General features: G+C 38.2%; 1 protein-coding gene across 2 annotated transcripts in view; it reads left to right on the top strand.

The window, feature by feature from the left end:
* WDR70 (WD repeat domain 70) overlaps positions 1-23,603 on the top strand; it is a 267,755-nt gene that overhangs the window by 75,194 nt on the left and 168,958 nt on the right. For both annotated transcript variants that reach the window (XM_068990587.1, XM_068990588.1), the window contains 2 exons: positions 2,960-3,113; positions 19,984-20,060. In XM_068990587.1, coding sequence (XP_068846688.1) covers positions 2,960-3,113; positions 19,984-20,060 — 231 coding nt within the window. The remainder of the gene's footprint in view (positions 1-2,959; positions 3,114-19,983; positions 20,061-23,603) is intronic.

The raw sequence follows: 23,603 nt of genomic DNA, 5'->3' as shown, positions 1-23,603 counted from the left end.
AACTAACATTTCACTTTCACTTTCATGCTCATCACTGCTTTGAAATTACAGTAGCTATTAGACCTGCCTCTAGGCATAGTTACTTGATACATTAGTCTAGAAGCTCACATATTATGTCACAAATTTGAAAAAAAAAATTTATAGTTCTTTAAAAATGATTTCCATGGTGTGTGTGGTGTATTTTTTTTAATGTGTTTAAAAAACATGCTAAGAAGGGCCCCATAGACCTCAGACTATGAAATGGTCCAGGCACAAAAAAGTGGTTCTGTATAGTGTAGGTCAGATTGTGTCATTTCTCACCTCAAAATGCTCTGCTGGATTTCCTCTCATTTCTTCCAAAGAGAGTGAAACCAAGGTCCTTTTGGTGGCTTACATGGCTCTCTGCACCAGCCTACTTGCTGCCTTCTGACCTTTGGTTCCTTTTGCTCTCTTTGTTACAGCCACATTGGGAATATACCAAATATTCTTTTGCTGCAGATCCTTTCTAGTACTTTCCAGATAATATCTATGTAACTTACTCCCTCAGTTATCTGATAGACACTTCAGTCATTTACTTCCTGACCACTCGATTTAAAACATTTATTCTTGCCCCCTTGATACCTACTCTGCCTTCCCCTCTGTTTTTCCCAGTACACTTACTGTCATTTTTCATATTTTACATGTCAGTTAGCCTAGTATTGATTTTGGGCGGGGGCTTACCATAATCCTCTGTTAGCAGGTTGGCCCTTCAGCAGTAGTTAGGTTAACCTTGAGAGCTGTTGTCCTTCCTGTGTGTGACTTTCATCCCTTCTACCACCACCACCAGTTCATTTATGAGCCTACTGCATAAAGAGTAGTGGATGATGACTAAAGCCAGCTAATGTCAACGGAACTGGCCAACTCACTTTGTCTGCATGGTGGTTCATTGCCTCTTTTAAGTTTGATGCTTTCTGGGATTAACATGTGATACAAAGAGCTTCATTTTTGATTTCTACTTTTGTTTGTCTGTCTACATGGATCATCCCCATATCTTCTTTTCTCAGTCTCCTGATCTTTTCTACGTTTTACTTCTCATCTCCTGGAGAGCATGTCTAACCAATGTAGTTGATACATTTTGCTCACCCGATACAGTTAACATGCTATCATGGAGATCTGGGACCAGCGTGAATTTCTTTGTATTGTCCAGGTCATCCAGGTCCCTTGGGACTGTATTAAGACAGAGGACTAGAAAATTAACATAGCTCTGGTTTAAGCATGTAAATGTATGCTGCTGTTGATTTACATGTGAATGTCCAGTGATTTTGGTCTTCCTTCCTAATAGAGGTAGAAACACCTGCTTTGTGGGGGTCAGTGACTGCACAGCACTTACCTGAGAGAGCAATAACCCTGTCTTTATATGCTGCCAGATAGACTCTCCAGCTTCCACACTATAGTCTTTAGTTGGCAATGACCATCCTCAGCCTTTCATTTACTTTTTTCATTGTATTTACTGCCCCTAGCAATAGCTACCTAGTTCCATAGTCCTTTCAATTACTTCTTTTCCTGTGCTCTCAAATGCCTGAAATATTGCACCAGCCAGTGCCTTCCGTCTCACCAACAGTTTTAGCAATGCAGTTGCACTGCTGCAGCCCATCAGGGACTAGGTCCCACCAGAGAAGGGGGCCTCATTGCTAACCAGTCCATGATCGACATCACTCTAAAATCTTATTTTGGAATAGCTCCATAGGTCTACTTTTGATATCAACCCTCTCTGGTTTGATTCTCCCAAGACATATTTTGAAGCTTCAGGATTTGCATGTAGGAGATTTGTTGAGGAGTGCTTCTGGAATCAGCCCCTATGAGAGAAACTGTGAGGAAAACAGCATTAGGAAGATGGAGGAACTGAATTGCCAGGTGGTTGCAACAGCAACCTCAACTGATTTCCACAGGGAGATCTGAAGCTGGAATAACCCTTCTGAGGTATTCCCAGTTGAACCAGAGGGCTGGGCCATTTTACTGTACATTGACCAGTCCTTAAATGTGGGCTGCTTTGGGATAGTAACATAACCTTGAAAGAGGGAGTTCTCTGCAACTCAGAAAAATTCCTGAGACTTCAGCTGTAAGCCACCGGCAGGCCAAATACTGGAAGCTGGGGAATGAGTACTTCAGTCCTGAAAGGATTGATGTGGGTGGTCACCACAGCATCCACTATAGCCACAGTGGCAGGATCACTTTCAGTGGGGTGGTGAGGGTGAAAAGGATTCTCTGTGTGTATGTGTATGCTCAGTTGTGTCCGACTCTCAGTGACTCATAGACTGTAGCCTGCCAGGCTCCTCTGGCCTTGGAATTTTCTAGGCAAGAATACTGGAGTGGGTTACTATTCCCTTCTCCAGGGGATCTTCCCGACCCAGGGGTTGAACTCACATCTCTTGTGTCTCCTGGATTGGCAGGCCAGATTCTTTATCACTAGTGCCACCTGGGTGCTAGAGAAATAAGGGAGGAGATGAAAACTTCTTTAGACAGCTTAGCTGAGAAGGGGAGGAGAGAGAGGTTAGTCATAGGTTCCCAAGGAGACTGGAAGGGGTGGGATCCAGAATATAGGTAGATATGCTTTGGGCAGGAAGAGGTTCATTTTCATCATTGTAATCAAAGAGAAGAGTTCAGAAGCAGATACATTTATAACAGTAATGAGAGCACACTGAGGCAGTCCTTATATGTTTCTTCTGGGACAAATCAGGAAGAATCAAGAACTAGAGAGGGGGAGTTGTTTGGGTTGAAGATTTAAAGTGAGTAGAGAAGTTTTTAATGGATTGCTGTGGAGAGTGGGAGGAGAGCTTAATAGGATAGCCACTGGTGTTGAGGGCTCTTTTGAGGTTGATGCTCCTGATTTTATAAATTATCAACTTGTATAGTTGAATGACTTTTTTTTCTGACAGTGCTTAATGGAGTGAAAGTATAAACATATTCTGTGTCTTAACAGAATTTTTTTTTTTTTGCTTAGCCATCAGATCAAGTCATTACAGTACAGTAACACGGGAGACATGATACTTGTTGTATCTGGAAGCTCTCAGGCCAAAGTGATTGACAGAGATGGTTTTGAAGTAATGGAATGTATAAAAGGAGACCAGTATATTGTGGATATGGCCAATACCAAGGTAAGTATGACCGAGAATATTTTAGTGAATTTAATTAATTCCACGCACATTTATTCACAGCTTATTGTTGCTACCATAATTTCTGCTATAAATTAATGCAGTGTATTTCAAACTCCCCTCTGCTGAAGTCTACTGAAATACCTCTCAGTCCTACTGAGGGTTGCAGTCTCATGCCTCTCCTTTTGTTTATTGGCTGTTCATTGAGTGTCCAGTGTGTGTTAGATGGTTCAAACAGCATTCAGATAAAACTTAAACTTAATGCTATATGCAATTGTATTGAAATGGTGGCTTGAATAGTGTTTTTTTTCCCCTTAAGGTATTCCACTAGAGTTTCTCTCCCCTCATCTTAAAATCACCTCTCTAAAGATTCTACCAAAGATGTTTTTTTTTTAGAGTGATGATGGTAAGGAAATAAAGCAGACAGTGCTCCAGATCAGCCTCTCTGTCTTACACTCAAATCGTTCTGTTTTTATCTGTTTGATTTGAAGCTTTTTGGGAATCCCAAACTTTATTTAAACAATGAGTTTGTAGAAATGAAAGCTTTAAAAACTCTTATTTAACTTATTCTTTTTTAGTTTATGGCTACCATAGACAGTTTTTCTTTAAAAATGTAAGGAAAAGATATATATTTTTTGCTAGTTTCTAAGCTCTTACCAATGATTTCAGCTGTTCAGGGCTTCTTACATTATAAAAACTAAGACTTTGTGGATTTAGGTTTTAGCCAAGAAAATTTTGAGAAGAAAGGCATCTGGTGGTTCTGTATATGGCTATTTCTGCAGTTTCAGTTTCATACACACGCATGCACACGCACGTGGGCTTATTTTGTGGCTCAGTGGGAAAGAATCCCCCTGCAGGTCAGGAGTCACAGGAGACACAGATTCAATCCCTAGATTGGGAAGATCCTCTGGAGAAGGACATGGAAACCCCACTCTAATATTTTTGCATGGAATATCCCAGGGACAGAGGAGCCTGGCGAGCTACAGTCCATAGTCTCGCAGAGTTGGACACGACTGAGTGACTTAGCACGCAGGCACACATATAGGTGGCTCAGTGGTAAAGAATCTGCCTGCAAAGCAAGAAATGTAGGTTCGACTCCTGGGTCAAGAAGATCCCCTGAAGAAGGAAATGGCAACCAAGTCCAGTATTCCTGCCTAGAAAATCCCATGGACTGAAACCTCATGAGCTACATACAGTCCATGGGGTCAAAAGGGTCAGGCATGACTTAATGACTGAACATATATATATATATGTAAGATTATTGGGAAAGTAGAGTGAAGGTGGATAAATCTATGTAGATATATAGGAAATTAAAATATTAAGTTAATTACCAATATGTGAAAAACAACTGTATATTATAACTTAGTACTGTAACTCTCCCAACCTTGTCTAATGTTATCTCTATTTTGATTTCAAAATCATGGTAAATACTTACTCTCTCCATGTCTCAGAAGCAAATATAATTGACTATTTATTTAGGAAATGGTATTTTTAGCTTAATTGTACTCCTTGACTTGAGTGATGGGTTTTAGAAATGCAAGTATTATTATTTGAAGGAAGCAGATTTCATGGGACACTTTTTCTTAACTTTTAAAACTTTTTTCTGATTCGAAGAGTAATTAATAACTTGTGGCTTTACTGGAAAGTTCAACCAATAGAGCATTAAGAGAAACTATTAAATATATCTGATCTGTTATGATAAAATATTATGTACTTCAAATATAAACAGGCCTTTCTAATTATGTTATTAAATTGTTATATTGTTAGATTTTTATCTCTTTATATCTTTATGTGAATGTATGTATTTTTTTTGGGTATACTTCTAGTGGTGTGTGTGTATATATATATATATATTTCTGTTACATACTGCATTACAGGGACAGTATTTATATTTATACTTTTAAAAACTAGTTTATTGAGTTTTCAACAGTAATTTTTATTGACTGTTACAAATTTGAAAAGGAAAAATTGCTCATAATTCTACAACCCAAATATAATCACAATTAAGATTTCAATTTTTATATACCTTTTTTCCTTTATGCATCTGAAAAACATTTTTTTCTGATCACACGAGAACCTTTACATAAGGTATTGTTTGGAGCTAGTCGAGTGGAATGCGAGGCCTCAGAGTGGGAGTGAGGGGCAGGGGGGCCTCCTTCAGCCAGAGAGATTCCAGTTTTGTCTGTTTTCTATATTGAAGCTCTTTATAAGATATTCTTTGAAAATCAGGTTCTGCTGTTTCTTTAAAATATGGAGATTACTGATCTCAAGTTCATGGGATTTATTGCTTATATTATCCGAGAAAATGGGACATTACTTCTTCAGGTTTAAATCACTAGGAAGGTAGGACAAGGATAAACAAGAATCAACCCTTAAACCATTGAAAAGCATACTTTAAAAACTGTAGTTATATTGTCATCTAAAACTCATTTATTCTAAACCAGAATTTTAGTATATTACTTCCAGTCAGAGAGTGTTTTTCTTTTCTCTTTTTTTTTGGCCCCCCACAGCATGTGGGATATTACTTCTCGGACCAGGGATTGAACCCAGGGCTCTGCAGAGGAAGTGCAGAGTCTTAACCACTGGACCACCAGGGAAGTCCCAGAGAATGTTTTTCTCTATTTTTTAAACTCGTAGACCCATACTTTACCTTCAGCCATTTAAAATGGTTCTGTGCCATTTATTTCATAATTGCTTGGCTAAAGTGGGAGAGGACAGGCTCAGGGGACCCTATAACACTTGGACATTTTAGTGGACCATTTCTCTATGACTGTACTTTAATTACGGAGATTAGAAATTTTATAAGGAATTTTGGGAAAAAGGTACTTTCAAATGTTTTATTTATGTTTGAATAGTACATGTAGTTATTCTGATATAAAACCTCTCCAAAAAATTGCCCTTATTATTTGGAAATGAAATATTTTAGTCTTGTCTTTTTAATGGTAAATATTGTTTCTTAGGCATAAAATATTATAAACTGTGAATTTTAGGTATATTTTTATTTCCTCAAGCAGTTGTAACTGGTGGTTATAACTGCAAATATAACTCTAAAAAATGAATTCATTTAAAAAACATTTGTGTTTCTTTCCAAACCCTGAATATTTCCAGAGCTTTTTCTTTAATAGAAACTCCATTACACTGGTTTCTATCCTTTTGACATATCCCCATCATTTCGGGGGTACTTTCTTACATTCTGGCACAACAAAATGTTCCTGGCTCACCTTGTACTACTCTGTTCTGATTTTTCTAGCATTCCATGGCTCTCTTGAATTGAAAATTCTATTTACAAATCAAGATCTAGGGCACTACTTATATTCATTGTTGCTGAGGTGTTAATCTTCTAGACTGTTTCAGAAGACAGAGTTGGGGCTGGAGGGATAAACCAACCAACCAAAAAATAAGCAAAATACATAAAAAAATCATGAGTTCACTATGAGATGTCCAATTTGAATCCAGCTTCCTAGCCTTTCCTCATTCAGTATTTGTATTTCATTTCTCCAGTGAAAAATTTGTCCTCTAGCTTCACCAGTGTATTTACTCATTTGTTCAAGGTCCATATAGTCAAAGCTATAGTTTTTCCTATAGTCATGTACAGATGTGAGAGTTAGACCATAATGAAGGCTGAGTGCTGAAGAATTGATGCTTTTGAATTGTGGTGCTGGGAAAGACTTTTGAGAGTCCCTTGGACAACAAGGAGGTCAAATCAGTCAGTCCTAAAGGAAATCAACTGTGAATAGTCACTGGAAGGACTGATGCTGAAGCTGAAGCTCCAATACTTTGGCCACCGTATGTGAAGAGCTGACTCATTAGAAAAGACCCTGATGCTGGGAAAGACTGAGGGCAGGAGGAGGAGGAGGCGACAGAGGATGAGATGGTTGGATGGCATCATCAACACAGTGGACATGAGTCTGAGCAAACTCTGGAACAGGGACGGGGAAGGACAGGGAAGCCTGGTGTGCTGCTAATCCATGGGATCTCAAAGAGTTGGACATGACTTAGCTACTGAACAACACCTCCTATAGTACATAGAAAGTAATTTCAAAATTGCTGCGTAATAGTCCCTGTAGGGAGAATTCTAATGTGGCACCCAAGATTCCCTGCCCCTCTCCTTGAGTGTGGGTGTGACCCATGAGTATAATGAGATCCTTCTGCAATTAGATTATATTGTCTTCACAGTTAACTTTAAGAAAGAAAGATTGTCCTCAGTGGATCCTGCCTAATCAGATGAGCTCTTAAAAGGGATTGATCTCTTCCTGGCAAAAAAGATTTTAAAATTTGAGGGCTTTAACTCGAGAGGGATTCTCTTTTCGGGCTTTGAATGTGCAAGCAGAACCTGAATGATGAAGTTGGATAGATAGCTATAGCCAAGGAGATCTCCAACCAAAATGTTGAAAGTACTGCCTAGTTTTTTCTTGCTACTTATAGTAAAAGATGAGAACAAAAGGTAAATTGAGAAAAGGCTTGTTAAACAGAAATGAGTGCTAGATGCTTTAGTTAATTTTGAGCCTATCGATATGGCAAAGAATGTTAAAGTCAAGAAATTGCTTCTGAAAGTGTAACACAGACAAAAAGCCAAGGGTGTGCTGTATAACCTTTTGCTAAAACTTCAGAAAGATCAAAAGGTCAGAATATTCAGTTACACTAAAGGCTCCTTCAAGAAATGAAGCATGTGCCTCACAGATTTTAGTTTCACAATCAAACCAGTTCACTTCTAGGAAGCTTAAGGATTGTATTTCTTAGCTATTTCAGCAAGAGATATATATCAAGAAGGGATTTTTTCCCCCCTATTGTTTTTTTAAAAAATTTTTTATTGGAGTAGAGTTGATTTACAGTGTTCTCTCTGTTTCAGGTATACAGCAAAGTGAATCAGTTATACATATGTATCTAACTCTTTTTTAGTTTGTTTCCCCATTATAGAGTATTGAGTGGAGTTCCCTGTGCTGTATAGTAGGTCCTTATTAGTTAATCTCTTTTATATATAGTAGGGTGTATATGTCAAGAAGGGACTGTTTTGCAAAGGTTTTGGGGAGTGGCTTTGTCTAATTCAGGTTCAAGAAGAGAAGTTTCATATTTGTTGGCTTTGAAGGTGAAGGAATCCATGTAGCAAGGAAGGCACACAGCTTCTAGATGCTGTGAGCAGCTCCCAGCTGACAGAGGCAATGAAATAGGCATCTTAGTCCTGCGACCACAGGAAGTTGGGTTCTGCCAGCAGCCTGAGTGAGCTTGGAAATGAATGCTTCCCTTGAGCCTCCACAAAGGAATGTGGCCCTCCGAACATCCTGATTTCAGTCTCTGAGACCCCGAGCAGAAAATTCAACCTTCTCGATTGTGACTGGCCTTCTAACCTCCCAAACTGTTAATTAATAAACTAAGAGTTGTTTTAAGTTGAGTCGATCAAAGAAGAATGAGTCTATCTCTTTGGTATCTTCAAGTGTATTTAAAAATTGCTCAGTAGTTAGAAAGATTTGAATTTCAGAGTCCTTGATTCATAGAAGGGAATGACTAAGAGTGTGATGGATTACACAGGGTTCGGCAGACTGCAGTCTGTGGTCCAAATTGAGCCTGCACTGTTTTTATAAATAAAAGTTTTACTGGAACACAGCTATGCCTGTTCATATATTGTTGTTTGTGATTGCTTTTGTGCTTACGGTGGTAGAGTTTGAGTAGTTCCCTCAAAGACCATGTGACCCAGAAAGCCTAAAATAGTTACTATCTAGTTTGTCCTAAAGGATTTCAGTCCTGAATACTCATTGGAAAGACTGATGTTGAAGGTGAAGCTCCAGTACTTCGGCCACCTGATGCGAAGAGCCTACTCATTAGAAAAGACCCTGATGCTGGGAAAGATTGAAGGCAGGAGGAAAAGGGGATGACAGAGGATGGGATGGTTGGATGTCATCACCAGTTCAATGAACATGAGTTTGAGCAAGCTCTGGGAGAAGATGAAGGACAGGGAAGGCTGGCATGTTGCAGGCCGTGGGGTTGCAAAGAGTTGGATATGACTGAGTGACTGAAAAACAAGTCCACTAGAGAAGAAGGTTGCCAACTCCCAAAATTAGGCTATGAACATTTTCTCCAGCAAAATATACTGACACAAAATTTTGCTGACAATTTTAGGAAGTTTGAAGATCCTGAAGCCATGAATGGACTCCAGTTAAGAAGAACTTCTGGATTAAAGCTGATAGTACATTCCCTGAGGCATTTCCTCTCTTCATAGGAGTTGCCTCTGCTAGTTAACTCACTATGCCAAAAACATGGGTACTTTCATTTTATGGATCACAGAGCCTCACCTCATTCAGTGACTGCAAATGGCACTGTGGTGGGGCAGCTGTCACAGCTTTGGTCATGAGGCTGCCACAGGGGTATAGATTGATAACTAGATCAGCACACCTCTGTGCACGTGAGTGCATGAGTGCATGTGAATTAGATGAAACTTGGACTGCAAGATCCAACCAGGCCATTCTGAAGGAGATCAGCCCTGGGATTTCTTTGGAAGGAATGATGCTAAAGCTGAAACTCCAGTACTTTGGCCACCTCATGCGAAGAGTTGACTCATTGGAAAAGACTCTGATGCTAGGAGGGATTGGGGGCAGGAGGAGAAGGGGACGACAGAGGATGAGATGGCTGAATGGCATCACTGACTCGATGGGTGTGAGTCTGAGTGAACTCCGGGAGATGGTGATGGACAGGGAGGCCTGGCGTGCTGCGATGATTCATGGGGTCGCAAAGAGTCGGACACGACTGAGTGACTGAACTGAACTGAACTGAACTGAATAGTGGTCATGGCTTGGTAACGTCCTCTCTCTATGCATCGAGCAGATTTGAGAAATAAATAGATGCTTCATTCTTTCTACTAGGCTCTTTCCAGACTATTAAATAAAGGAAGGAAATTTTCCCCCCAGGATTGCCTATGTTTAGATAAAGGAGAAAGAGAGAAAACCTAGTTTATTTGATGAAAAAGTGTTTTAGTCACTGAGTGTTCTTTAATAGGTGTCACTTAAAATTTTTTTCCACTAATGTGAGCCATGATACTGAATCTGTTTAGATTCATTTAAGAATCCTCAGTTGAACTTTGTTTTCTATTATGACTAATTTTGGTCACTGTTTTAACACAAGGGTACCTAACATTCCCATTGCCTTTGTCATACTCTTGTCTTTACAAACAAGAAACACCATTCATAGTCTTTTAGTATTTCTTCAGTTTAACTTACTATTTGTGTTCATATTCTGTGTACTTAACAACTAAGGTGATTGTGTTTTATGTTAATGTCCTCTGTAGTAGGGATCATCTTCTTTTGGTCCTGTTAGAAATATACTTTTTATTTCTAGATGCTATTTCAACTCTAATCAATAAATATCAGTAAAAGACCTCTCTTCTGCAGCCTGCCTTCAAGACCAGCATAGGCTGGGTTTCTGTTAGGACAAAGCATAGAAAGTGAGATTCCAAACGGGAGGAGATATAGATAGATAGATAGATAGATAAATAGCTGATTGGCATTGATGTATGGCAGAGAACACCACAGCATTCTAAAGCAATTATCCTCAAATTTAAAAAAAAGCCACCCCCCGAAAGCTATACTGCAAAAAAAGAAAACTGGACTGTGTTCTGCCCTTTGTGCTGAGATGCAGTGACTCCTGAGTCCGGGAGTAGAAGATGGTAAACTAAGAACTGACTGGGAGGTAAGCCTGCTACACATTAGATTAAGGGACCAGGAAGAGATGTCAGTGGAAGTGGAGCTGAGTTAAGCTGAGAGGGAGAATAAAAGTGTGAAGTAGTGTGCAAGATTGAGGAAGCCAAGGCAGTTTAGGATCGCAGTCCCTGAACACAGGGCATGTCTCATGGATATTGAGGTGTTCCTTTTTTGCAAATGATGAGCTGTTTTCTGGGGCCAGAGGTAGATGTTTAATGAAGCGAAACTAGATCAGATACTTATTTACTGCTTGGCACTAGAAGTTCTTTTTTTTTTTTTTCTTAAATAAGCCAAGACAGACAAATTTCTGTTTTGGAAAGAGATGAATAGGATCTCTGACAATTCTACAGATTTTAATCTATTATCCAGGCAGTTTAATTACTATCTTTTAGTACCTTAGGTACACAGGGTCAGATGGTAAAGAATCCACCTGCAATGTGGGAGACCTGGGTTCGACCGCTGGGTTGGGAAGATCCTCTGGAGAAGGGAATGCCAATGTACTCCAGTATTCTTGCTTGAAGAATTCCATGGACAGGGAGCCTGGCAGGCTACAGTCCATGGGTTCGCAGAGTTGGACAGAACTGAGCGACTAACACACACTTCAACACTAACTCACTTATCTGTTCACGTCACCCCACCATCATGTGATTCATAACTGGTGATCAGTTTTCAATTCTCCTAACACTGTAACTCTCAGCAGTGTTTGACACAGTTGATTATTCTCTCCTTCTTGAAACGTTTTCTTAACTTCCTTCTTTCCCTCTCACTGAACATCTGTCCCATTGACAAAACGTGTTTTGCCAACAAAGCTTTATGAATAAAGCTGCTACTCACATTAACATGTAATTAATTTTGAAAAATGGAAAACTGTGAGTCTTCCAACTTTGTTCTTTCTTTTCATGATTACCCTTCAGTTAAAATTTCTTGAAATAATAAACCAATAAGAATTAAAATAAGAATAAAATAATAGTAAAAATATTCTTGAAATAATAAGATAATTCTTGAAATTTTTTATTCTTTTAAAAAGTTTCCAAATGAATTATATGACCAATTTTTCACTTTGTGGTAGCATTTTATATATATAAAAAATTAAAACAGTTTGGCCATGCTGTGAGGCTTGTGGGATCTTGTTTCCCTGACTAGGGATCATACCTGGCCTCTGGCAGTGAAAGTGCCAAGTCCTAACTGCTGGGCTGCCAGGAAATTCCCTCTGTAGCATTTCTTTTTAAGCAGGTCTACTGGTGACAAGTTCTCTTAATTTTCTTTCATCTTAGGATGTCTCTATTTCACCTTTGCTTCTAAAGTACATTTTCTGTACATTTAACTTGTCAATAACCCCAGATATGCAGATGACACCACCCTTATGGCAGAAAGTGAAGAACTAAAGAGCCTCTTAATGAAAGTGAAAGAGGAGAATGAAAAAGTTGGCTTAAAGCTCAACATTCAGAAAACTAAGATCATGGCATCCAGTCCCATCACTTCATGGCAAATAGATGGGGAAACAGTGGAAACAGTAGCTGACTTTATTTTTTGGGCTTCAAAATCACTGAAGATGGTGATTGCAGCCATGAAATTAAAAGATACTTACTCCTTGGAAGGCAAGTTATGACCAACCTAGATAGCATATTAAAAAGCAGAGACATTACTTGGTCAACAAAGGTCCGTCTAGTCAAGGCTATGGTTTTTCCAGTAGTCATGTATGGACATAAGAGTTGGACTGTGAAGAAAGCTGAGTGCTGAAGAATTGATGCTTTTGAACTGTGGTGTTGGAGAAGACTCTTGAGAGTCCCTTGGACTGCAAGGAGATCCAACCAGTCCATTCTAAAGGAGATCAGTCCTGGGTGTTCATTGGAAGGACTGATGTTGAAGCTGAAACTCCATTACTTTGGCCACCTGATGTGAAGAGCTGACTCTTTAGAAAAGAACCTGATGCTGGGAAAGATTGAAGGCAGGAGGAGAAAGGGACGACAGAAAGGTGTTTGGATGGCATCACCAACTCGATGAACTTAGTTGAGCAAGCTCTGGGAGATGGTGAACGACAGGGAAGCCTTGCGTGCTTCAGTCCATGGGGTTGTGAAGAGTCAGACGTGATTGGGCAACTGAACAGTAACAACAGTTTTTCTCTTAATACTTTAAAAATGTCTTTCATTAAAAATTTTTGTTGTTTGCTCCTTTTGTTTGGCTTTCACTTTGATTCTTAAATCTGTATGTTTACCTTTTTCACCACACTTTGGAAATTTTTAGCCATTATTTCTTCAAATATTTTTCTGCATCTATGAGTCTTACATAACAGGAATACTAAATCTTTTGATATAGTCTGAAATATCTTTATGATTCTGCTCATTTTCTCCCTGTTTTTTTTCCTTCTGTTGTTTGGATTGAATTATCTGTCTTCAAGTTCACTGACTCTATCCTCTGATGTATCCATTCTACTACTGTTTAGCCCCTCTAGTGAATTTTAACTTCCATTATTGTGTTTTTCGGTATAAATTTCCATTCTTAAAAAGTAGTTAGTTTTTCTTTGCTGAGCATGTCTGTCTTTGCCTTTTTTTCAAAACTGTCTGCTTTCCCTTTTTGTATCATGATTTAAAGTATTTTTCTGAGAATTCCAACTTTTGGGTCATCTTGTGGTTGGCACATTTCATCTTATTTCCTGGGATTTCCCAGGTGACACTAGTGGTAAAGAACTTGCTTGCCAATTCAGGAGACATAAGTGACATGGGTTTGATCCCTGGGTCGGGAAAATACCCTGGATGGGGCGTGGCAGCCCAGGCCAGTGTTCTTGCCTAGAGAATCCCCAGGGACAGAAGAGCCTGGAGGGGTACAGTCCAAAGGGTCTCAAAGAGTCAGACAGGACTGAAGTGACTTAGCCTGTCTTACTCCTTGAGGGCTCGTTAGGTTTTCTTGATTATTTGTATGTTAATTTTGGATTGTATTCTTGACACTTTGAATATTGTGTTATGAGATGCAGGTTCCTGTCTAAAACTTCTGGAGAATGCTAGAAGTTTTTTTTTTTTTTTTTTTTTTGCTTATGTGAACATGTGATTTCTTTTTAGCTGACAGTCAACCTGATTAGTTTCAGACTGTACGTCCTGACCTGCCTTATGTTAGCTGTTTTTACTCCAATAAAGGTTTAATTTCCAAAGTCTTTATGACTTTGTATGCTATTCTGGTTTGTCTCCTGTGCATGTTACCCAGGAGATGATGTGGAACCTTGGTGGTAGTCTGCAGTGTTTTGAGATCTCAGTGCTTTTCTTAAGTTGCTTCTGACAGGTTTCACATATTACACATATGAGCTCACCTCAGCAGTGAGCTCAGTACTGTTTATACAGATTTAAATGATATTTTTGTCCTAGCTTTCTTCCTTCTTAAGCCCTTAATTTCCCCTTTGCCCTCTGTTGTCAGAGATTTATTGTTCTGATGTTCTTGCTGGGAAACCAGAAGCTTACTCTTTTTATGTTGTGTAGTAGTTCCTATAACTGGGTATGCCTCTGGGCAAAGCTGGAGTGGGAAGGGGACATCATATTTTCCCCACCCCTCAGCAGCTATGAGTTGGTGAGAAAGGGAGTGCTGCTACTCAGTGCTGGCATTAATCCCCGTGTAAAGCACAGACTATCAGAAAGGTTCTGTCCTACAAATGCTGCTGTGTGGTGAAAAGCGTTAGGTGATGGATCAACTCAGTCGCTAATGTTATCCTGGTAGAGGCATGGAACACCAAGTGTCCCAGCTCACTGGGGCTGCTGTCTGCTGCTTTGGGGTCCAGGGAGGAGGCACAGTTCCTCTTTGTTACTGGCCTTTCCCTGGTGTAGGGCCAGGGAAGCCAATATTCCTCTTTTGTTTTTGCAACAGACTTTTCAGAGAGCAGCCAGAAAATATATATATTTTCAAGTATTTATTTTAGTGTCATTTCAAATTTACAGAAAAGTTGTAAAATATAGTACACAGAGCTTCTTTCTACTCTTTTTTTCAGAATCACCAATTGCTGACATTTTGTCCCACTGCTTTTTCCCCCATCTCTTCCTCCCTTTCTCCCGTAACTAACACAAACACTCTCCCTCCCTTCTTCCCCCCTACTTATACATCCCCCGGCACTCTGGCATATATGCATACGTACATACATAAAAATTATGTATGTGTGTTTAATTTCATCCAACTTTTGAAAATAAGTTGCAAACATCATGCTCCTTTGTTCTTAAATTCTTTAGTTTGGTTTTCCTAATAACGTTTCATCTTCTTATATAATCATGATTTTTTTTTTGAACTTTTTATTTTTACTTTATTTTACTTTATAATACTGTATTGGTTATTGTTATTTAATCCATAATCAATCGTTTCATCAGTTAGCTCCATGATCTCCTTCATAATTATTTTCTCACCAGCTTGATCATCATACCTTTTGTCTCCTTTAATTGGGAGTAGTTCCTATACCTCCCCACCCCCCCAACTTCTTTTTGATTTTTTCTTGAAGACTATAACCCACATTATTTTGTAAAATGTAAAATTCAGTTTTGTCTGTTTTTCCTCATAATTAGAGTCAGGGTATGCATTTCTAGAAGGACTGACCCCAAAATAATATTTTACTCTCCTTGCTTCTTCATATCAGAAAGTACCTTATACCTACAAATTTCTTTAGTACAAGTTGCTATTACCTTTTTGTAATTGCTATGTAATTTGCAGGGAAATCTTGAGACCATGGCATTATCCTGCTCATTATCAGACTTTCCTCCATTGGTTTTAGAGTCCATTGATGGTTTTGTTTGAATCAGTTATTGAATATTACTCTGTTGATTGCAAAATTGTACAACAATTTTTCTGTCATTCATCTTATATTTATTAATTAGCATTCTGTAAGGAGGAACTTTCTCTTATTTATTTCTTTATTAATATGCTTTCAAGGGTTCTTATTTTAGATAGTGGTTTACAATAATTATTTTCATTTTTTATTTTGATACCCTAATTGTTCCAGGTTTAACTTGTGAAAGGCCCCTCCAGTTTTCATTTTATCTTTTTAGCATATCCTCATCATTTTTGCAACACTCTCTTATTTCTTTAAGATAACCAAATATTCTGTTTCCATCTTGTACTTTTTCTACCTCAGCCCCAGAAAGAATCATTTATCCAAGGAGCCCTGGTTCCTTTAGGGGAGGATGATATTTGGCAACCAGGATCTCTTCACTACGTTTGCTGAGGTGTTATTGTTTCTAGACATTTGCAGCATGTAAAGCGAGAGAATAATTTAGAAATGTACATTTACCCCTGTATTTACATCTACCTGTTAAAAACCATGAGGCTCTTCAGTTCTTCTTCACTTTCTGCCATAAGGGTGGTGTCATCTGCATATCTGAGGTTATTGATATTTCTCCCAGCAGTTCTGATTGCAGCTTGTCTTTATCCAGCCCGGCATTTTGCATGATGTACTCGGCATATAAGTTAAATAAGCAGGGTGACTTATATAGCCTTGACGTACTCCTTTCGATTTGGAACCAATCTGTTGTTCCAGGTTCAGTTCTAACTGTTGCTTCTTGACCTGCATACAGATTTCTCAGGAGGCAGGTCAGGTGGTCTGGTATTCCCATCCCTTTCAGAATTTTCCAGTTTGTTGTGGTCCACACAGTCAAAGGCTTTGGTGTAGTCAGTGAAGCAGAAGTAGATGTTTTTCTGGAAGTCTCTTGCTTTTTCAGTGATCCAGTGGATGTTGGCAATTTGATCTCTGCTTCTTCTGCCTTTTCTGTATCCAGCTTGAACATCTGGAAGTTCATGGTTCACATACTGTTGAAGCCTGGCTTGAAGAATTTTGAGCATTACTTTGCTAGCGTGTGAGATGAGTGCAATTGTGTGGTAGTTTGAACATTCTTTGGCATTGCCTTTCTTTGGGATTGGAATGAAAACTGACCTTTTCCAGTCCTGTGGCCACTGCTGAGTTTTCCAAATTTGCTGGCATATTGAGTGCAGCATTTTCACAGCATTAGCTTTCAGGATTTGAAATAGCTCAACTGAAATTCCATCATCTCCACTAGCTTTGTTCATAGTGATGCTTCCTAAGGCTCACTTGACTTCTCATTCCAGGATGTCTGGCTCTAGGTGAGTGATCACACCACTGTGATCACATCTAGTGGCTCAGTGGTAAGGAATTCACCTGCCAATGTGGGAGACCCCGGTTCCGTTCCTGGGTTTGAAAAATTACCCAGAGAAGGAAATGGCAACCCATTCCAGTATTCTTACCTGGAAAATCCCATGGATAGAGGAGCCTGGCAAGCTACAGTCTATGGGATCACAAAGAGTCAGACATGACTTAGCAACTAAAACAACAGCAAGGACTACTGTAACAGATTACCACATAGTTGCTCACTTAAAACAGTAGAAATTTGTTCTTTCAAAATTTTAAAGGCCAGAAGTCTGAAATCAAGGTATTGGATGGCCACATTCCCTCCAATGGCTTTGGGAGAATTGTTTCTTGCCTTTTCTAGCTTCTGGTGACTCTAGGCATTCCTTGGCATGTGGCTGTGAAACTGCAGTCTCTGCTTCCATCTTCTCCTCTTTGTTTCTTCTCTTCTTTCTGTGTCTTATAAGGATACTTGAGGATACTTTTTACCAGATTTAGGGCTGACCCAGACAATCCAGAGATTCTTAATTATATCTGAAAATGTTGTTTTTCCAAATAAGATCCATTCACAAGTTCCAGCTATTAGGATGTAGACATATATTTTTTTGGGGGGGCACCATTCAACCCGCTACAGGGTTTATAGTTTCTTTGTCTTTTCAGTGTATTTGTTATTCATTTGAAATGCAGTGGTGTTCACTTGTTTCTGTTTGTTTTAGATTTCTTCCATCCTTATTTTTTTGAATATGTAAAACATTAACACAGTGTCAAGAATCAAGAAGTTAATAGATATAGCATTACAAATTGTGGTGAGTATTATTAAGGAAATGGACAGGTACTCTGGTCGAGAAGAGTGGAACGAGCCATATTCACTTAGCTAGAGGGCCAGACGGTACTTACTTGTATAAGTGACATGTAAACTGAGATTGAAAGAGTGAGGAGAAGCCAGTCATGTAGAAGCAGAAAAAGAGCTTTCTAGCAGACAGAAAAGCATGTGTAAAGGCTCTGATGTGGGAAAGAGCTTCATGTATTCGAGGAAATGAAAATCCAGTGAGGTGTAGTGAGTTCTGGCAAGAAGGAGCACAAAGTAAGTGAAGTTGTAAAGAAAGCTGGGGTGGAAAATGTCAGTTTTTGTACACTATGTAAAGAGGTTGAAAAGCCAGTGAGGATAAAAAGCAGTGGGATTTTTAAAAACATATTTTTAAAGGACTATATTGATTGCTTTGTGGAGCACATTAGGCAAGAGTAAAAGTAGAGAGACTAGGAACAGGTCTATCATACTGCATAATAACTGATATAGAGATGTATTTGTTCATATAAGAGTTGTAGTAGTGGAAAAGGAAAAAAGTGGATAGATTTGAGATGTGTTTGGGGCTCAATTGACAGGACTAGCTAGTGGATTGGATCTGGGTGTATAGAGAGAGGAGGGTTTAGGGGTTATGGTTACTGGAATATTTAAGGATTACTTCCCAGTTTGTGGCTTTCCTAGTGGCTCAGATGGTAAAGAATCTGTTTGCAATGCGGGAGACCCGGGTTTGATCCCTGGATTGGGAAGATCCTCTGGAGAAGGAAGTGGCAACCCTCTCCAGTATTCTTGCCTGGGGAATTCTGTAGACAGAGGAGCCTGGTGGACTGCAGTCCATGGGGTGGCAGAGTCGGGCACGACTGAGTGACTAACACTTTCTTTCCAAGTTTGTAGCTTTAGCAACTAGGAAAGAAGTTTATTGCAGATGAAGTGTGCAGTAAGAATCAAGACTCTGCTCAATGTTATGTAACAGCCTGGATGAGAGGGGATTTTAGGGGAGAATGGATATATTTGTATGTATGGCTGGATCCCTTTGCTGTTCAGCTGAAGCTATCACAGCATTGTTAACCAGCTCTAGTCCAATATAAAAGAAAGAGTTTTTTTTTTAAAAAAAGAATCAAAATTACTCTGTTGAACCTGTTATATTTGAAATGCCTCTTACATGGAAATGTCAAAGTTGATAGTTGACTATATATATATTCAACTCAGAAAGGGAAAGTGGAATCTCACACTTTCTATCTAGTCCCTCTAGGCACTTCTTCAGTCCTTTTTTTCCTACTGCAGGAAGAGATTCAGATCTCTGGTCGCTATTTGTACCTTGTTAACATGAGCAGAAAGTCAGGAGTTGGCCAGATACGATTGAGGCATTGCGGGCAGCTTGAACTGCAGATGATCTCCAGGCCCATGTGTGGGTACTCCAGTTCAATTTAGTGTTTCCAGAGAGCTACAGTTATTTTCCTTCTAAGTCATTTAGATATACACATTTTACTGCTTTGAGTTTAGCTTTGTTTTGGACCCTTTCAGAATAAGAGGCCTTGCTAATATTACACTAAAAAGTATTAGGCTCTTTTCTGCCCCATTTGAACCTGAGTTATTGTATGAGACCTTTCTAACTTACTTTGCTGCCTAGGAGGGAAATGTGTGAGTGCACATATGTGTGTTTTGTGTTTGAAATATATATTCTGCGATGGATTTGTAAGTATGTCAATTTTTATACCAACATCACATTGTTTTATTTACAGTGTTTTTATATCATGCTCCATGCTTAGTAGGGCTAATCTTCCTGAATCATTTTTAAAATGCTTTTTCTTTTCTCACATACACATTTTAAAGAAGTGAGAATTTCCCACCCCTCCTTCAATCCTCTTGCTTTTGTCTTGTTTACCTGTAATGCTTCCTATTCTCCTTAATTCATTCCCACTGACTTTTTCCCAGTGTCTTTCTTGTTGTGAATTTTCTTTTTACTTCTTTCCTAAAAAGAAGCTGTCATTTTGCCCTCTCTTTCCTTTCTTTCTAAGCATCTGTTATATATAAGCACTGTACTGATTCCTGGGCAGAAGGGGTTACATGGTGAATTAAAATTAAAATAAACAAAGTGAAATAAACAAAGCATATTATGAAATAAAACTGAAATAAAATAATACCAGTTTGTAATTAAAATAGTATGCCTTGGAGAGGACTAAAAAGTTTTAAGCACAATATGTCAACTTTTGGTCAGTTTGTTTATTTTTACATTTTTTAAGGATTTTTTTTTCCTTTTTTTAAATTTTTTTTTTTAAGGGTCACACAGCAATGCTTCATACTGGATCATGGCATCCCAAAATAAAGGGAGAATTTATGACTTGCTCAAATGATGCGTGAGTATTGTTGATGATTCATCTGATACATTTTTGTATTTCAGTATTTTCTTTAACGTGTATTGTAGTAGTTTTGCCAGTAAAGTAAGAGATAGGATATTAAGAATCCTTATGTTTATATATTCTTGTTCTCAACTTTGCCTTGAATTCAGCTGACATACAAGGTTTGCTTAAATGAATATGGAAGCTGTAAGAATGAGAGTTGGTATGAATTCCAGTAGAGTTTATTAGGGAGCACAGTGGATCAGATTGATGCTATGAAGTGGACTCAAATGACTCTAATGTTTGTTACTTTTTATGGTAAAGGCTGATTTCCATCTGAATCTAATAGCTTATATAAATTTGTTGCTTAAATGATGGTTTTTTGGTAGTAATAACTGAAAAAATTGATTAAACGGTTATTAAGATTCTTTTGAATTATATTTGTTGGCTTCGCATTCAAGAATATTACAGGGAATATTTGAACAGCTTTTTCCTATATTGTTATATTGTATGGTTCATTTTTAGTATTGAGTAATTTACAAGAATGAGTTATTTGTAATACTACAGAGAAAATTGCAGTGAAAAAAATCTTTAAAATAAAAACATTTAGATGGTGTTATTTAGGTGAAACACTATTATATTTTAGATAAAAAAGAATGTCTTTGTTTTTAGGTTATTTTGTTTTTCATCCTTTTGTTTTCTGATATTTGTAATTTACCTCATTGCCTTTCACAACTGCTATTCATATTCTTTGATATTTTATGTTTCCTAGAATTAATCTTTAAAATAATAGACAAAAGATATAATTCACATTCATTGTGCAGTTTAGAAAATAAATTGATCCAAAAGGAACTAAAAATTGAGATTATACAGAATACGGCTGAAACAGGATAGTATATTTGGTTAAAATTTATGGTAAATAGAATTACGTAGTTTTTTCTTCTATCTTTGTCTTATTATCTTTACAAATACTTTAATTATGTGTGTTTATAGTCATATTCTTTACTTTAACTTTAGGAAAACAAATTTAGCAGCTAATCTGAATTAATAGTGTTCCATGGCCCAGTAAGGTTTATCCTAGGAATCCTAGGATATTTTACAATTAGGAAATTTTACCATTAAGAAATTTTTGATATAACTCAATATTTAAAAAATTAAAGATGAAGAATCATATGATTTTGTTATGTAATAAAATTGAGATTCGATAGGATTTAGTAATCTTTGCCAGTAAAAGTTCTAGGAATAGGAAGAAATTACTGAAGACTGACTAAAGCTGTTTACCAAAATTTAAAGTATATATTTTATTATACATTGACATATACTTTGCATTTAAATAGGAAGCAAGACAGAGATTCCTATAACTATTCAGAGACTTTATACAGTATAGTAAGAAAAGAAAATATGTAGATTGATGTTAATGTTGGAAGTAAATAAAAAACACAGAGGATCTAAGCTACTCTGGTTAAAAACTTGAGCTGAATAAAAGCCATTGGAAAAACAGAAAACATCTTGTCTTAAGAACTATTAAGGATGAGGCTGAATGGTGGCTCTAATAGTTGCTAACACAATAACTTTTATGAGGGCTACAGACACTTTCCCCAAATGGATTTTGAGTATACATAAATTAGTGGTCTGAAGAAAGACATCCATGATCAAAAAAGTTTGAGAAACTTTGAGTGTTTTATGTTCTGAGGCCAGCAATTCACAATAAACCTTTAAATGATTTTGAATAGGGTGTAAAGAAACCTGAAACCTATTTAACTTTGTTTTATCCTGCAAATGGTTTGGGTAAAGTTCTAGGGCATGACATTATTATACTGGGTGTAAAATGTAGTTTGTCTTATTCGTTGGAAGAACAATTCTTTCATCCCCTGCCCAAGTCACTGACTTACCAGTATATTTTACATTTGAAAATGTGCTCCAATTTCTTTTTACACTATACAAATTGGGCTTTCTTTGTCAAAAAAGCTGTATACAAGGATCAGTTCAGTTCAGTCGCTCAGTCATGTCCGACTCTTTGCGACCCCATGAATCGCAGCACGCCAGGCCTTCTTGTCCATCATCAACTCCCGGAGTTCACTCAGACTCACGTCCATTGAGTCGGTGATGCCATCCAGCCATCTCATCCTCTGTCGTCCCCTTCTCCTCCTGCTGTCAATCCCTCCCAGCATCAGGATAAGTGGGCTTTAACCTTAGGGACCTCAAATTATACAGATTCTTTACTACTTTTTAGAGAAACCTGTCACTAATACATTCAGATGGTTTGCAGTTTGATTGACTTCTCCTTGGCCTTTGAGGATAGTAATTAGCAACAGACTAAGCTGTAGGAGATGAGTCCAGATACCTAAATCAATCAACAAATAGAGTGTGTGCACTGTGTGTCAGGGACCCTGTGTGACCCAGGTCTCTGCCTTCATAGGACTTACATTCAAGTGGAGGTGAGTGTTGGGAGGTAGACACAGTATAGATATGCTAGTAAATTAATATTGTTTTATATAGTAATAACTGTGAAGAATAAAGTAAAATAAGGCAAAAGGATAGATAATAGAAGGGTGTAAAATATGTGGAGAAAGCCTTGGAAGAGGTAATATTTTTTCAGTTGAGATACCATGCACATAAGGCATCCTGAGGGAAAAGAGCTTTCCAGGCCAAAATAGCAATGTATTTCAACACCTTAAGAAGAGGATGTAATACAGCATATTTGGGGGACAGAAAGTCCAGTTGGACTGGCATTTTGTTGCTTGTTAGGAAAGGTGAGAATGATATGAATTGAATTTGGAGAAGAAGTCAGATTTTATACCATATAAGGTATTGAGGCTAAGGTATAATGGGCTAATATTTTAATGTAGTCATAAGGCAACTCATCAAAGAGTATGAGATCTGTACCATAACATTATTGAAAGTCAAAATCAATAGGAATGTTTTAACGCCAGGCTGTTCTGTCAGTGGGATTTTCCTGGCAAGAATACTAGAGTGGGTTGCCATGCTTTCCTTCAGGGGAATCTTCCCGACCCAGGGATCGAACCTGTGACTCTTGCTTCTGCTACACTGCAAGCAGATTCTTTACCTCTGAGCTACTGGGGAAGCCCCATATTGTGAGCAGGACAAAGAGATAAAATATCAACTGCACATCTTTCAAGCTTCACTCTCTTTTATTAAGGGTTATTTAGGATTTAAACCAGGATCATGTCATCAGACTTCACTGAGCTCATATCAGTAATATCCTCTTCTCCTCCCTTTTCCCCATTCACCTTTTATTTCTCCTTCCTTCTCATTTTGGGCATCTGGGAGAATACATTTTTTGGATAGTATAGCCATGGCATAGAGAGCCTCTCGATACAGTTATCCACCTCAGCACCTATGTGTTGTCACAGATTTATGTATTTAGTGTGGGCACACAGTGAATGTTTGCCAGGCTATGGCTGTCAGCAGTGTAGGAGGACAGGGCGAGCTCTGGCGGGCCAGTCCCAGCCATTCACTTAAGGAGCACAAGTTACAAATATGTTTAGATCCAGTAGGAGTGAGACATCAGCATTTTTGAGAAACTGTTCCAAGGGGGCA

Source organism: Capricornis sumatraensis, chromosome 18, assembly GCF_032405125.1.
Source record: "Capricornis sumatraensis isolate serow.1 chromosome 18, serow.2, whole genome shotgun sequence".
Lineage (NCBI taxonomy): Eukaryota > Metazoa > Chordata > Mammalia > Artiodactyla > Bovidae > Capricornis > Capricornis sumatraensis.
This window is presented reverse-complemented; position numbering and strand designations above follow the sequence as displayed.